Here is a 14,705-nt window from a genome sequence, read left to right on the forward strand (position 1 = left end):
ATGTTTACTTAGGACCATTTGTTAATGAGGCTAGTTGCAATTCTGGCAAGCAGTATAAAAGGTGTTCACCCACAGTGCACTATGCACCTCAAGCGTCGGAGAAGTGAATTATAAAAGCCTTGATGAGGAAAAGGCAAAGCAAAGACAAAGGTTTTTCCACTGCATTCTAGGGGCTGCGTTGATTCCACTAAGGTGTCTCCAAACAGATAACCCTGTAAAGCACATGCCCAAGAGAAAGTAACGGTACGGTCACGGCTGCTTTTTCTCCCAGCCATTTATCAGTTCTTGTACTGGAGCGTACCGACACTGGATGTTCCCGGAGTTAACCCCTCCCCCAGTCCAGGGCCGATAAGACCTGGCAAACTGGATAAGCAGTAAAACCCTGCTGCCCATGCCACAGAGACAGAGTGCCCCTCTATCAAGACAGGAGCTGAAAAGTTGCAGGGAAAGTATAAGGCAGCTTAGAGCGAAGAGCAAGAGAAAAGGAATGTCCGATTATCACTGCCATGAAGCAGCTGGTGGCCCGGCTCCCTGCCTCAGCCCTTTAATCACCCATAAGCCTGAAGCGATACCCTTCGAAACATGCAGCCATCCAGCTGGTCAGCAGAAGGCGGTCCCTGTAGGGAAGCTGGGGAGAGGGATGCCTAAGGGGGAATAACACTGCCTTAAAAAGAAAAACAAAAGAAAGTGCCACACTGGTCGTACTACTGCATATTAAAAAGGAAACAAAATTATGAGGCCGCCACGGCTATTCCCAATAAAAAGGGACAATTTAGGACCAATCCAGCGGTTTTCAGGGCCTCAGTGGTGGGTAAACTCTGGAGATTTATCCCACCCCTCTGACGTCAAAGGAAGGCTTGCCTAGGAGACAGCTAGAAAGGGCTAGGGGGAGAAAAAACGGGGCTGAATGGAAGGGAATCTTCCAATCTCAAATCCAGTCGCGTAGCTAGGGGACAGTGGCCGCTCCCCCCCCACCCCAGCATTTCGGGTCCTTCACTCGCTCTGGGTCTTCAGCGGCACTTCGGCAGCAGGGGGGGGTGTCGTCCCTCAGTGCCACCGAAGACCAGAGCGAGCGAAGGACCCGACGCCGAAGCCCCGGAGTGCCACCAGGTGAATACAACCGGGTGGTGCTTTTTTTTTTTTAAAATCATCTCCAGTCCCCTTGTTTTCTCCACCTGGCTACATCACTGCTCAAATCCCTGTGGCTAGATTTCCAGCATCCAAATAGAGTTAAGATCTGTTCATAAGCACAGCCAATTACCCAAAACCAAAGTACCATGGTCATCTCATGGCCTAGGACGGTCTGAGAGACCCACTGGTACGGCTGGCATCAGACCATGTTTCCAAACATCCCTAGTAGACCGTTAGTATTCTGCCAGTGACCTGCCCAGGAGCCGAAAAGGGCAGAGCTCATTGCACGACCCGTGAAAAGACCACCTTCTCAAAACATAACTGGGGGGTGGGAAAGCCAAGTGGACTTTCAGGCAGGCAAGGCAACCAAGTAACCTTCATCTACAACCACCACTTGTGCTTGTTTTTACTGATACCCCAAAGTGCTACAACGCCACTGTAGCATTGGAGACACTTGCTACAGCAACAGAAGGTGCTTTTCCATTGCTGTAGTAAATCTCACCCACCACCACCCGAGAGGTGAGAAATCTTCTATTGGCCTAGCAAGCATCTATAACCAGGGCTTGGGTCAGCTCAACGCTGTCTCTCAGGGGCATGAAGCAATGTAGCGAGGTCGACCTAAGTTTCAGGTCGAGACAAGGACTCAGATAACCCTCCCTCGTGTGTGATTTCTGGTTCGGCTTTAAACCAAGTTCTGTAGTATCTCTGAATTATTTCTCCATTTTGTCCTTGTGTGGTTCCAGTTCTGTTGTTGTTAATTAGATCAAGCCAGATTTCCACTGAGACTTCAACTGCAGGGTTATCAGCCTATAATCTGTCAAGTCCCTCTGAAACCTCCTTCAAATTGCTTTTGTAAATTTAGGCCCTTGCTTAAAATATGGGCCACATTTGTATCAAGTTCCTTCTCACCATCAGTGCAAATGTCAACACAAGTATTGTACTATGATGCATATGAAAAACACACACAATCTTCCCATGCATGATTGCAAAGGTTGTTGGGAAGCCGGCGCATCAATCCTCTTTTCCACACGACCAACCGTAAGGCCAAAGGTGGAATTTCTGAACTTTCACAACATGGTTTAAGAACTTTAAACCTTGACAGAGAAATAATACATAGACAGCACCCACACTTAAGCAGGTCAGAGTGATGACTGCACCTGTGAAAAGTTACAGGGTTTTTATTTTCGTTTGTCCATGCAAATGACAAAGAAATCCCTGATCTAACTTTTCTCTGCCTTTCTAGCAAAGAAGGCAACCTGTGCACAATATTCTGCCATTTCCTTTTCAGATAAAAGAAACAGCTTTAAGTAGGAATGTGTTTCCCTCCCATATTGATGGTGGCCACGACTAGGTCATTTCTCATGTTCAACTAACTATCTTCCATTAACATCATCCTTTATGCTTTTGGTTCTTTGCTTTAATTTTTCTGCCATTTCTTTATTTGCAGTAACTTGAACACAACTTGAGTTTTCCCTGGACATACTGCTCCAGACAGGTTCAAAGTGCTTCAGCCACTTCTTAAAACTTCATCTTGTGCTACACGGATGGCAACGTTATCACAGAAGAATAAAGCTGCAACTTTCTGATCAAGTTCAAGTCTTTACTTTTCAGTGGCTTTTACAATACTTTATCTTTTTCCTGTTGGGGGAGTCAAAGACGAGCAGACATCGCTTCTGCATTAAGCTAATTTTTATGAGAAGCTGGAAGGCCTGGAATAGGGACTTGAAGATACCATCATGGCTTCCTTTCTAGCATGGTGGTAAAAAAGCATCTGGCTTGCAGGAACAAATTCGATGTTCCTGTTCTTCCAATTCCATAGCTGATGTTCCACTTGACCATGAAGAATCTGAAGCAGCTCATTTTGGAGATGAGCACGAATCCCTTCATCTCATTACTTAACATCTTGAATTTTACTTAAAACTATAAATCAGTTTTCGTTACTTCACTCCACTGAATCACTTGTTTGTTTCAACTTCTTCACCTTCAGGCATAGTGAGCCAGATTAGTGTAACATTTAGGTTTGGTAATCACCAATTACCCTTTTGCAGTATTGACCAGCAGGTTTCACGTTTACTACAGTTGGAATGAGAACCCCCCATGTGGTGAATTCAAACCCTGTGAAGACTTCGGGGGGGGAAATCAATAGTGAACTAGCCAGTTTTGTATAGAATCACACCATCATATGTCCTACCCACATTCCCATAGCTTTAGTTTAGCAAACTTTGCCCCTCTTACAGCACCCAACTCCACCTAGTCCACTTTCTCCAACATCCTATCACAGCCAACTCCACCTAGTCGCTATCTCCTATCACCAACAACCTGATTCACTCCTCTTCTCCTCTAGGTTTTTGGAAATTCTGTAACTTTCTTGTCTCCTAACATGCTTAATGGGCACAGTAAGAACCTTGATGTTCTCCACACTCGCCTTTTAACCTTTTAGAATAGCTCCAAGTTTTAATTAACAGAATTAAATTACAGCCTAATGCATCTAGTATTAAAAAACATGTTACGTTCATACAGGTACTAGACAGCGAGTTCAAAAAAACCTCTACTACTACTGGGAAGGTGGTGGGCAGGGAGGACAGAAGAGAATCTGCTGGGTCTTTTCACCAACTTGGGAAGGAGAAGGGGTTCCACAACTGTTTATTAGTAAATAAACTATTCTGTTGCACAGGTCCTCTGCCAGTGCACCGAGGACTGTGAAGTGCAACTGCTGACATTGCCAGCATCAGCTCATGCTCCCCATGGTAAATCCCAGGGCACAGGAACTACTGCATTAAATGGGTCTTTTCCATTTCTAACTGATTTGATTTTATCACATCACCCAGTCCAAAAGCGCCCAGAGCCATAGGGAGGTCTTGCAGTGGCAGCTGCTCTTCATCATTTCCAAGTGGAGATCAAAAAGGATCAGAAAGAGATGACAGAAAACCATCTGCATTTTAAGTTTTAAACTACACTCAGCTGCCGGCCATGTTGTTGTCTGACAGCACCCCAAATGCAAGAAAGCTTTGGGGAAATTCCCACTGCAATGAACTTCTGGAACAAAGCTGTATTAATCAGCTACTAATCTGGAGGTAAGGTACAGGTCTGAGACCAAGGTCACTAATTCTCAGCCGCCCTCCCTCTCCTTGCATAACAGAATACCCCTAGCCAGGATTCCACTAGTTTTTCCCCTACGCATGTGCGGAAAGAATTTCGTCATGTGCACCAATATGGACATGGTATGTGACATCACCTCCACACTGGTGCACATAACAAAACTCATGTGGCGGGGCTGGGGCTGAGGGGTTCGGAGTGTGGCAGGGGGCTTAGGGCCGGGGCAGAGGAGTGGAGCCTGGGATGAGGGGCTCAGGCAGAGGGCTGGGTGGGCTCTGGGGTGGGGGCTGGAGATGAGGGGTTTGGGGTGCAGGCTTCCCCGGGGCTATGGCAGGGAGAGAGGATTCCCCCCAGCTCTCCCCCCTGGGCTGGGGTGGGGTGTGGGGGGGAAGAGGGGAGCGCCTCTCCCCGCCACAGCAGCTCCGGGGCTGGGGCTAGACACCTCTCCCCTGGCTGCAGCAGGTCCGAGCCAGGACTGGGTTGGGGCCAGAGCTGGGAGAAGGGCACCTCTCCCCCAGCCGCGGCAGGTCCAGGGCTGGGGCTGGCGGGGAAAGGCATCTCTCCGTGTCGTAGTCCGAGTGCCCGCACAGCACTTAATAGGCTGGTGCGTGGCCACAGAGTTTAGAGGGAACTGAGTTCCTAATCCAGTCAGCGTTGCTTTGGCACTGCATGCAGAGTTCCTACCCCACGTGACAGGGACTAATCAAAATACAGTGAAGGGCTGGGTGGGGAAGAACAGACCCGCTTTAGTTTTTATACATTATAACCCTCAACAGCTCAGAGCTGTCTTGGAACTGGCATGCTGCAGCCTTCCAGCCCCCAGAGCAGACATTCGCCTGCTTGGGAAGGGGCCCGTGCAGGCATCGGTCCACACTAGTCCTCCACAAGCTATCCCATCACAGTGCAAACGATGTGCTCTTTGCAAATTAAGAGGAAACCCCAGCTAGGATTTCAGAAAAACATGGCAGTGACATTTTCTGAAAACTTGCAATTAAAGGATGAACCATGTGTTTAGAAATATGTTGACACTGAATGTGGCCACAAACCAGCCTCCACAACCATACCTATCAAGCCAGGCATAGGAAGCCATACACCCTGCACAGTCTCAGTACAGCCACCAGGAGACCCAGTTCTCCAAAAGGCTAATCCCAATTTTCACTCTAGGTTGGGATGGCTTTTCAACCTAGCAGCCATTCTGACACACACACACACACACACACCTTCCATGAGCCAAAACTCCCTCTGCAAAGAACCCTTCTAACCGGCTTATTCAACAGCCACATTCAGCTCCCATTTGTTCTGACCAGAGATGTTCAAACACGCAAACAGCTGTTTTAAATAAGCTCTTGCTGTGTCACATTAACTTGTTACAGACCTCTCATCTGCACTCTCCCCCTCGCTTACCTGCTAAGCGGTCATGAGACTATCACTGGCTACCGGATTTTACTTCAGCTACTTCAGTGGCTTCCCCAGATTTACGGTTGGGAATACGCTCACTGGGTACAAAGCTCTGCATAGTTTTTCAGTAGAATTTTAACCCTTGGATTCAGAGAACACAAAGTTGGGACCAAAACACCGATCTGAAGTGAAGCACACAGCAAAAGCAGATGGAAACACGAAGACGTGGAAGACCACACATTTGCACAAGGCATCCACACCTCTACTTTAGGCCAGGTAACAGCACAGGAGATGTCTGGGGATGTTGGAGTCTTGATGCTCCCAGCATAACAACGAGATATCCTAGCACATCAACGACAGAAGATTTCAGCTCTACAGTAACCGCTCAGCCTGCCCAGGGGATTCACGAATATGGTTTTACAGCACACCTTCCATACCCAAGAGAGCCTCAGTTGCATACCAAAGTCGGAATTAGAGCTGCAGAGAGTGAAACCAACATATAGGTGAGCAAACATGGCAACCATTAAGCACTCAGCAGCTGGTCATACAGCCTTGGGCATGAGAGCCTGTAATATTAAAATGAGGGGAGAAGCAGGAGTGTCTCCCATGGCCACAACAGAAGTGTATGTCAGAGCTAGGAATGGATTAGAACCCAAGTATCCTGATTCATTGAGGTCTTGAGGTTTAAAAAGAGCACAAAATTGGGAGACCTTGTTCTCTTCCTAGTTCTCCCAGAGGTTAAAGGCACGGCCCTCAGCAAGACAACATCCATGCCTCAGTTTACCTGTCAGTAAAATGGGGGCAATACTTATCCCACAGGAATATTATGAGGCTTAAGTTTCTGTTTATAAAGCCTACCAAGATCCTCTAGTGTCTGGAGTTAGGCAAATACTAGGTTTAATTTTTCACTAAGGTTCAGAACTTTCTAAAAAAAAGTCACCCTATTTACAGATGCAGGCATTATCTGCAGCTGGAAATGTGGTGGCTGTGCCCTTTAAAAAAATTTTACAGTAAAGTGAAAACACCTGATCTGCCCTTATAACAAGTTCTGGTGGAGTTGGAGAAGGGAAGTAGACTTGGAACGTTTAACAAAAATGATTGAATAAAGGCAGCCCTGTATTTCAGCTACTTAGCTCTGTCACTGCACCCTGTCTAGGATGGTATGTGGTGTGCCCCAAATACAATTTCACATTACTTACTGGAATGCCAAAGGATATGGGATCATAATAGGGAAAGGGTGACAGAACCCTGCAACCCATTGCCCTTGTTGCCCATTTAGCGTTGCAGACATGTCTGCGCTCAATTCATTTGTGTGTGTGGATATCAGAAATATTACTGGGTAGGATTTTCAAATGGGCCTAAAGGAGTTAGGTGTCCAAGGCTAATCTCAGCCTGAATGATCACTAGTTTCACAATCTGCACATACCACAGACGCGATGCCAAAAAAAGCTGGAAGGGTTTAAAGCAAAGATTGATAAGAATCACCTGAATTAATTCCTTAGTACTGGACATCTAGAGCTTAGCATCATAACAGGGAATTCTCGACTCCCAGCAACAAGGGGTTATGAATCAGCTCACTGAATACACTGCATTCCCCAACCTTCCCTGAAACAAACAGTGCCGAACAGAGCAAAGGTCCAGAATAAAGCTGAAGGGCATAGGTGTGTGGGGGAGGAGAAAAAGCCCTTTAACCTTTCAGGGCAGGAAGTTCCAGTCCCCTCACACAAAAAGTTACTCAAACCTGAGCTGTGGGATCAGGACTAAAGGCTATTTCAGAAGAAATGAAATCAAGGGGAACAGAGCTCTTGCTGTGACGTTAGGTCTTTGTTGCAACAAAGCCAACAGCACTACACAGCTACATGCCGTAACAGAATAAGAGTTGCCCAACACCTTGGAGATCAGCGCGTGCTGGATTACCAAGCATTGGCTACTCGGCACAATAGCAGTGACTACCTTTCTAGAGTCTAATGAAAAGTTACCTAGATGAAAATGTGCCAACGGCAAAGCAATCTTCTCACTTGTGTCTCGTCTGGCTGGTGGGAGTTGGTTCCAAGTGCTTCTCCCCACACCTTTGTGGGACGCATCCCCATGGACAGTCAGGGAAGGATGAAAGGGAGCGTAATTGCAATGTAGGGTTATGCTACCTCTTCCCGCACCTCTCATGTGGCAAGTTAGCCTCAGCTGTGCTTACCCACACATTATTTTATGCTCTTTCCAAACAGGAGTCAGCGGACATTGATTCTTGCTACAAGGAGCTAAGAGGTGTCTTTTGGAAAGCTTTACTTGGCCTTCAAGATCAGCTAGAAAGAGAGCATACACCAGACAGTGAGCTAGAAACTGCATTAAAAAACAAACAAAAACAAAAAAAAGACCACTACATGCTATGTCTACACTAGAAAATGCTGTACAGATTTTCCAGCAACAGTGCGCTTGCACCAGTGCAAGTAATAGCGTTAAGAGCTAATGTAGACAGAACTCAGCCATTTTTGGCACTGTCATGAAAACCCAGCAGGTCTTGGTTCCAACAGAGGCTGTAAAATATAGTAGTGCTTAAAGAGCAATAAGTGCCTTGATACAATGTTTCTTTAAGCAAGTGCAGCAGTTTTTCCACAACTGGGTGCTAGAAACACACGAACCCCGTCCACACTAGCGCATACATCCTTGCAAACACCGATGCAGCTGCACAATTGGGGGAAGATTTACACAAAATATTTTAGGAGGAGATTTGTTAAAGGCTTCTCCTCAGGTCATATTCCTTTTCTCCAAAAAATTACCTAGAGATAAAGAAAATCTTGATACATTGTTTTTGAAATTTATATATTAAAATTGGTGTAGAGCCACCTCTGGAAACAAAAGCACTACCCTTTTCCTTTGCAAGATATTTTTCCTTTCTTCTGTATACACACTATTATTATAGGGTTGTCTATGCGAGATAAGCTACTGACTTTGTTTATTTAGACTATAACAGTGAACACATAGTAAGTTGTGTACCAAGGGGCTACAATTACCTGGATCTTGTTACAAGACCGTAATAAGGAGAAAAAGAAAAGAAACCATTACCAGTATCCATGTAAGTTATGAGACCATTCAGATACAAGTCTTCCTGCATTTGACAAACATCACCATTGTGCTAATCTTTAAGAGCCCAACTAAATATTTCCCCGGCTTCCTTATACCTCTGAGTCACTCCCCGAATACATAACTAGTCAAAATTCTAGTCAGAGAGACTTTGAGCATACAACACTAATGGAATCTGAGCAAATTCACTGCAACTTCTTCTATGCCATCTCAGCAGGTGCAGCAGCCCTTCACCTTTGGAGATCCTGCTGTAAATCCTGCTTTACAGTATCCTGCCAGAGTCCCAGTACACATACCTCTCAAAGCCACTATACAACACGAGAAAATTACCAACTGTGTGTGGGGAATGCCCAGAACTGGAATTGTAGGGGTACTGCAAGTCTGAATTCAAATACCATCAGCACAGAACAGTGTCGAAAAGCTCGGATTCTGAGCAGAGGCCTTTGCCTAAAGAGCATCTTTAGTCACTTAATTCTGTTCTGTTGGCTTATAGCATATGCATGATGGAGTTTAAATTTTTTTTTAAAAATATTTAAGGCCCCAAGTCTGCGAAGGCAATTATGTGGAGGGAACCCTGTACCTCTGCAGAGCTCTGCTGATGTCCACAGGTCTCCACAAGGGCTCACCCAAGCAGACTAGCTTGCAGGGATCAGGTCTAGGATACTTTACACTTCTATAACTTAAATGCAGCTTTGAAAGCAGTTCTACAGTAAATTCTTAGTCATTCTGGGTATTTTGAAAAATAACTTTAAACTGCCACAGATATTTGAGCTTCAGAACGCCACCATTAAACAGGTGCAAAAATCAATTTGCTTGGAAGACCTTTAAAGACTGTTCTAACATGCAACTTAAAACTTTCCTAACCAACATGTATCTGTGAAATGGGCATACAAGCGTTGTAACTTTCCAGGAGCTTGTGGTAGAGGGTTTCTTACACTCTCCAAAAGTAGTTAAAGAACTTTTCTTGCTGTGACTGAAATCTACAAATGAAGGAAATATATTCAAGATGGAGCCCATCAGGCAGCTCAGCCATGAATTTGTCCACTTGGCTAGTTTATGACAACCATGTTTGTAAAATAAACACCTTTTTTCCTCCTGTGAATTAATAGGCAGCAAAAAAAAAAACCAATGCCCCAAGAGCAAAAGAGCAGAATAATATTGACAAGGCCTGTATTGTGTGAACTATAGACAAGGCTGCCAAGCTCCAGAAAATGCCCTACCAGTCAATTTCACTGTTTAACACCTTAAGGAATACTCTGACTCTGAGTGGAACAGAATTCAGGTTGTTACAATATTATTTCCTTTCAACCACTAATTTTCCCCACAAGAATAAGTTGTGGAGTTTCTCTCCACACACCCCCAGAAAAACCTAGTAGTGTTGCAATTCAAGTGCTGAACACTGGTTGTATCTTTCTTGAAGTACATTGTTTTTTCTTTGAAAAAACAAACATTTTCCCATCCTGATAACAGGACCAGTACCAAAACATGCCGTCTTTTGTCCTTTAAAACCTGAAATATTAATGCATAAGAGATGAAGGCAAGTCAAAAGACTTTTATTGCAGACCTTGGGTATACTTTTAATCCATTCTCACGCAAGTATGTAGTCCTATAGCTTTGGAGTTTAGGATAAATATTGTAATTCACAAAGCTCTACATAGAGGATATGCGCAGAAAGTAACAGATGAAGTCTTTTCTGTTCTGCTTACATCACAACCAACTGGATCAGCCTCCTGAATCACAAAAAGTTTGTACTGCACTTTGAAAATGCTAGAAGTGCTAAAAACTCTAGAGAATGGCTATTACAGAATGCGGCCCACCAAAGCAGCATTAGGAATCCTCACCGCTGCACGAAGGTGTGAGGAGATCAGCTTTAGGTCATACAACAAGTAGTAAACTGAGGCAGCAAAACAGTCAGAACTTTGTTAAGACAAGTCATTCTTACACCATTCCACGGTTTCACAGACTAGAGCAGTTTGCCTCCACGGAGATTTTTGCTGTGCACCATTAAGTTATCTCCTATATGCTCTTTCCCACTAAAAAAAGTATTCCAAGCAGATACTGCAGAATTGTCCATCTTCCAAAGATCAATAACTATGATGATTCATCATGTTAGATGGTACCAGCTTTTGCAAAATGATGGCACATGCACTGATGAGAAACCAGATGTCATAGCTGGGAATGTAATTGAAAGTTTGCAAAGGAAGGCTGAAAAATTAAAAAGCCCTCATAAATGAGAGATCAATTTAAAATTCTCGGTATTTTCTCCTGGCAGGGGTTCCCTTCATGCTAAAACAGTTTATTTCTCCTGATGGAGGGAATATCTATTACAACGTGCAAGGAAATGCAAAGCATTCAGCATTTCCAATCTTGGCCTAAAAAGAATGGTGGGAGGAAGAATGCACAATGTAAAAGGCAGTTGTTACTAAACTACAACTGAATCACCCCTCCCTCCCCACAGTAACTTTTGGGGGAAGAGGGGCTGAAGTTACACCACAGAATCAGCATTGCAACATGCACGATTACCAGAAAGCTACTCTGAATTTCCTTTGGGCCAAGGATTTATTCCAAAGGGGGGGTGGGGAGAGAGAGTGTTGTTTGTCCAGCATATTCACCCTCCCTTTCCCATCCTCCACACAGATTCAATGCTGGGAAGGGAGGGTTACGCACTCCAGCTATGGAACTGCACAGAAATGAAGGATTGAGGCCTACATGTCACCGTGCCAGCAAAGCAAGGGAGACAGCAGTCAAGGGCCCAGCCGCATTAAGCTACAGAGGAATACGCACACGTGGGGAGGAGGAGGAGGAAGAGAACTCCGTTTCCCCACACACCGCAGGGCCGCTGTGAGAATGGAGAACACGTGGGGTTTAAGGGGAATCCCCCCCCCCCCCCCCCCCAAAGACACAGCGTGCTCCGATCAATGGTGCACTGGATCGGACACATGAGAGGCAGGGTAGGGAATGGGGGATGGGCGAGGGCTGGCAGATCCCCTCCCCCTCGCGGCCCCCCAGCCCAGCACAGCTTGTCTGTCACCCTCTAAGGCTTTGCAGATTCTTGCTGGGGCGCAAATCGGCGGGAGAGGGGGCGATCCGTGCCGGGAAAGGGGGAGAAGAGGAGAAGGCCCCGCGGCGAGCCGGGGGGGGGAGGCAGGGCAGAGAGAATCACATGCTCGCAGCAGAAGAAACCACGTTGTCTTGCTGCAGTGGAATGCCGGGAAGGGGAGGAAGCTCCGAGCGCAGCCACCCAGCCCCACACACGCGCTGCCCGGATCGAACGCTCAGTCCGCCGCCGTGGAACGTCCGCACCGCGGCCTGGAACGTTGCAACAGCGCCGTGGAACCTTGGGCACGAAAGCAGCCGCCCTCCCCCCCTCCCCCCGGGCCCCAGAGCCGCATGGCCCGGCCGGGCCGCTCCGCCTGGGCTGGGCGCCGCTCCCCCTCCCCCGCACACACATGCTTCTCCGCCCTCATGGCTCCCACAGGCTGCAAGCCTCCCCTTTTCCCAGAGAGCCGGGGCTGCTACAGAAATCATAGATCCACGTTCCCCAGATGACCCTCGCCCCCCCGGGCACCCTCCCCCCCAAACATGCGCCCGGCGAGGATTAAGGCCGAGAGTGGCGGCGTGCGATCGGCTCCCCCTCCACGCTCCAAGGCCACATGACACGTTTAGTTCTCCCCACGCCGGGTCGCAGTCAGCGAGTCCCGATATTCGTAGCACCCGGGCAAACTTTGGCACTCGACTCCAGCCAGCCAGCGAGGGCATGGAGGGCGCTTTCTGTTTCTGGCCCGTGCCAAATAGACTCATTCAGCATTTACAGTGTGGGAAATATGGCAACGCTAAACTGGGGGGAGGGGGGGGGTCTATGATCTATTCCGAACAAACCTCCCCCCCTCCATACACACACACACACACACACACGGGGCCCCCGTCTCAGCATTTGTGTTACGGCCCTGGGTGGTGGTGGAGGGGGGAAGCCTCTCATAAAAAAGGCAGCTCCCGTGTGCCCTGGACGAGCGTGTGTGTGTGTGTGTGTGAGCCCGAGGCCTTTGCGATCACGCTTTCCTCCGGCCGCCCCCAGCCCCACGCACCCCACCCGAGCTCACTCCCCCAGCTCCTGCGTGGGGGCTGAGCGGGGACAGGACCCCGAGGCAGGGGACAGATGAAACAGCGACGGAGCCAAGTAGGGTGGGGTTGGAGGACAAAAAAAAAAAAAAAAAACCCCAGAGTCACCGTACTGCAGACCAGAGATCCCGCCCCCCCCACCGCGCCGCACCCCGCCCCGGGGTCACCCCCGGACCCACCTGGGGGGGACTGTCCGTTGACTGTGACCACGGCCACCGGGGCGTTTTTAGTCCAAGGGTTCACCTTGGGCGGGGGGGCCTCGATGAATTCCTTGCGCCCGCCTCCTCCCGGCTCGCCGCCCTCCTCGCCGCCGCTGCTGCCCCCCGCCTCGCCCAGCAGCCGGTTCTCGCCCCCTCCGCGCTGCTGCAGCAGGTTCTCCTTCTCCTGGTTGTTGCTCTCCTCCTTCTGCTGCTTGATGCTGGGGGGCTTGGGCGCCGCGCTGCGCCGGGGCTGCTCCCCCGCCGGGCCGCCGCCCCCCGCCTTGGGGCCGCCGTCCGGGCCGCCCCCGCTGCCCTCCTCGGCGGTGGCCTTCTCCCCGTGGGGCATGAGGGGCTCGCCCTTCTCCCGGGCCCCTTCCTGGGGCTTCTTGATGAGCAGCCCGTGCTCCTCGGCGGGCAGTAGGCGGCTGCCGGGCAGGAGAGCCTCCACCTGGGTCGCCATCTGCGCCGCGCCGCCCCCCCCCGGCTCCTGCTCCAGGCGCTCCCCCCGCCGGGCGGGGCCCTGCTCAGCCGCACGCCGCCCGGAGCAAGTGGGGGGGCTCCCCTGCACCAGCTCCCCCGCCCGCGGCACCCCTCCAGCCGCAGCAATATGGAGAAGCACGGAGACCACGCGACTGGCACGGGAGCGCGCCCGCGCGCGCACCCCCCCCCCTCGCTGCCCGTCGCCGCGCGCGCACGTAGCAGCGCCAGCTCCGCCTTGGCAAGGGGTGGGGGGGGAGCGCGCACGCCGAAGGGGGACGGCCCGGGCCGGCGGCGCGCACGCGCCTGATGCAATTCGCGGCGGCGGGAGGAGCTCCTTAAAGGGGCAGCGCCTGCGGGAGGGGGAGGAGCCCCGGGGGTGCGGGGCAGCCTGCGTCTACAGGCGCCCTGGCTGCTCCGGGCTGGGTGCTTGCTCTCCTCCCCCCCACCCCCAGCTCCGCACCTGCACCCCAGCTCCCCTCTGTGCAGGCCCCTGGCTGCTCCCCAGGACCCCACCCCCACCCCAGGGTGACCAGGTGTCCCGATTTTATAGGGACAGTCCCGATTGTGGGGGTCTTTTTCTTATATAGGCTCCTATTACCCCCCACCCCCTGTCCCGGTTTTTCACACCTGCTGGCTGGTCACCCTCCGTCCCGCCCCAAAGCTCCTGGGCCCTGCACTCCCCAGCCCGTAGCTGTCTCCATGTTCCCAGCACGCCCCTTGGCATGGCCCTGGGGACGCTTCTAGGGGCAGGACTGGGAAATACAGCATGGGATTTGAATAGCTTGTCATCCTACTTTAGTATTTTCCCTTGTGTACAGGTGCATACGTTTGAGGAGGTTCTGCCAATTATCAACTAATCTGCAGTATTTTCCATACCAGACATTTCAAACCACTGTATAATTGACCTGTTATTGGTGGTTGTCACCATGATCCTCCCAAACTCACATTGTTTCCATCCGATTTAATGTAGTTCACAGCGGGGAAGTAGGACTTCAAACCAAAAAACCCCTAAGAAAAAGGATGGCGTGGGGGGCTGTCTCCTTTTTATTGCCACAGCCGACAAGACTGGTCTAATACCGCAGTGATTCTCAGTCAAGGCATCCTATATTCACGACAAGCCTCATGCGATCCCATATTCTATATTTAATAGCTGAGGCAATGCTTTACTTCTCTCCAGCACTACCTTCCATCTAGAAGAACTGG

General features: G+C 49.4%; 1 protein-coding gene across 3 annotated transcripts in view; it reads right to left on the reverse strand.

The window, feature by feature from the left end:
* Positions 1-13,674, reverse strand: part of LARP1 (La ribonucleoprotein 1, translational regulator) — a 77,440-nt gene extending 63,766 nt beyond the window's left edge. The window contains exon 1 of one of the 3 annotated variants that reach the window (XM_037907961.2): positions 13,002-13,674. In XM_037907961.2, the coding sequence (XP_037763889.1) occupies positions 13,002-13,482 (481 nt within the window). In that variant the 5' untranslated portion in view covers positions 13,483-13,674. The remainder of the gene's footprint in view (positions 1-13,001) is intronic. The other 2 variants (XM_037907960.2, XM_037907962.2) reach the window with 2 other exon arrangements.
* Between the last annotated feature and the right edge of the window lie 1,031 nt (positions 13,675-14,705).

The sequence above is a fragment of the Chelonia mydas genome, chromosome 8 (genome assembly GCF_015237465.2).
Source record: "Chelonia mydas isolate rCheMyd1 chromosome 8, rCheMyd1.pri.v2, whole genome shotgun sequence".
NCBI lineage: Eukaryota > Metazoa > Chordata > Testudines > Cheloniidae > Chelonia > Chelonia mydas.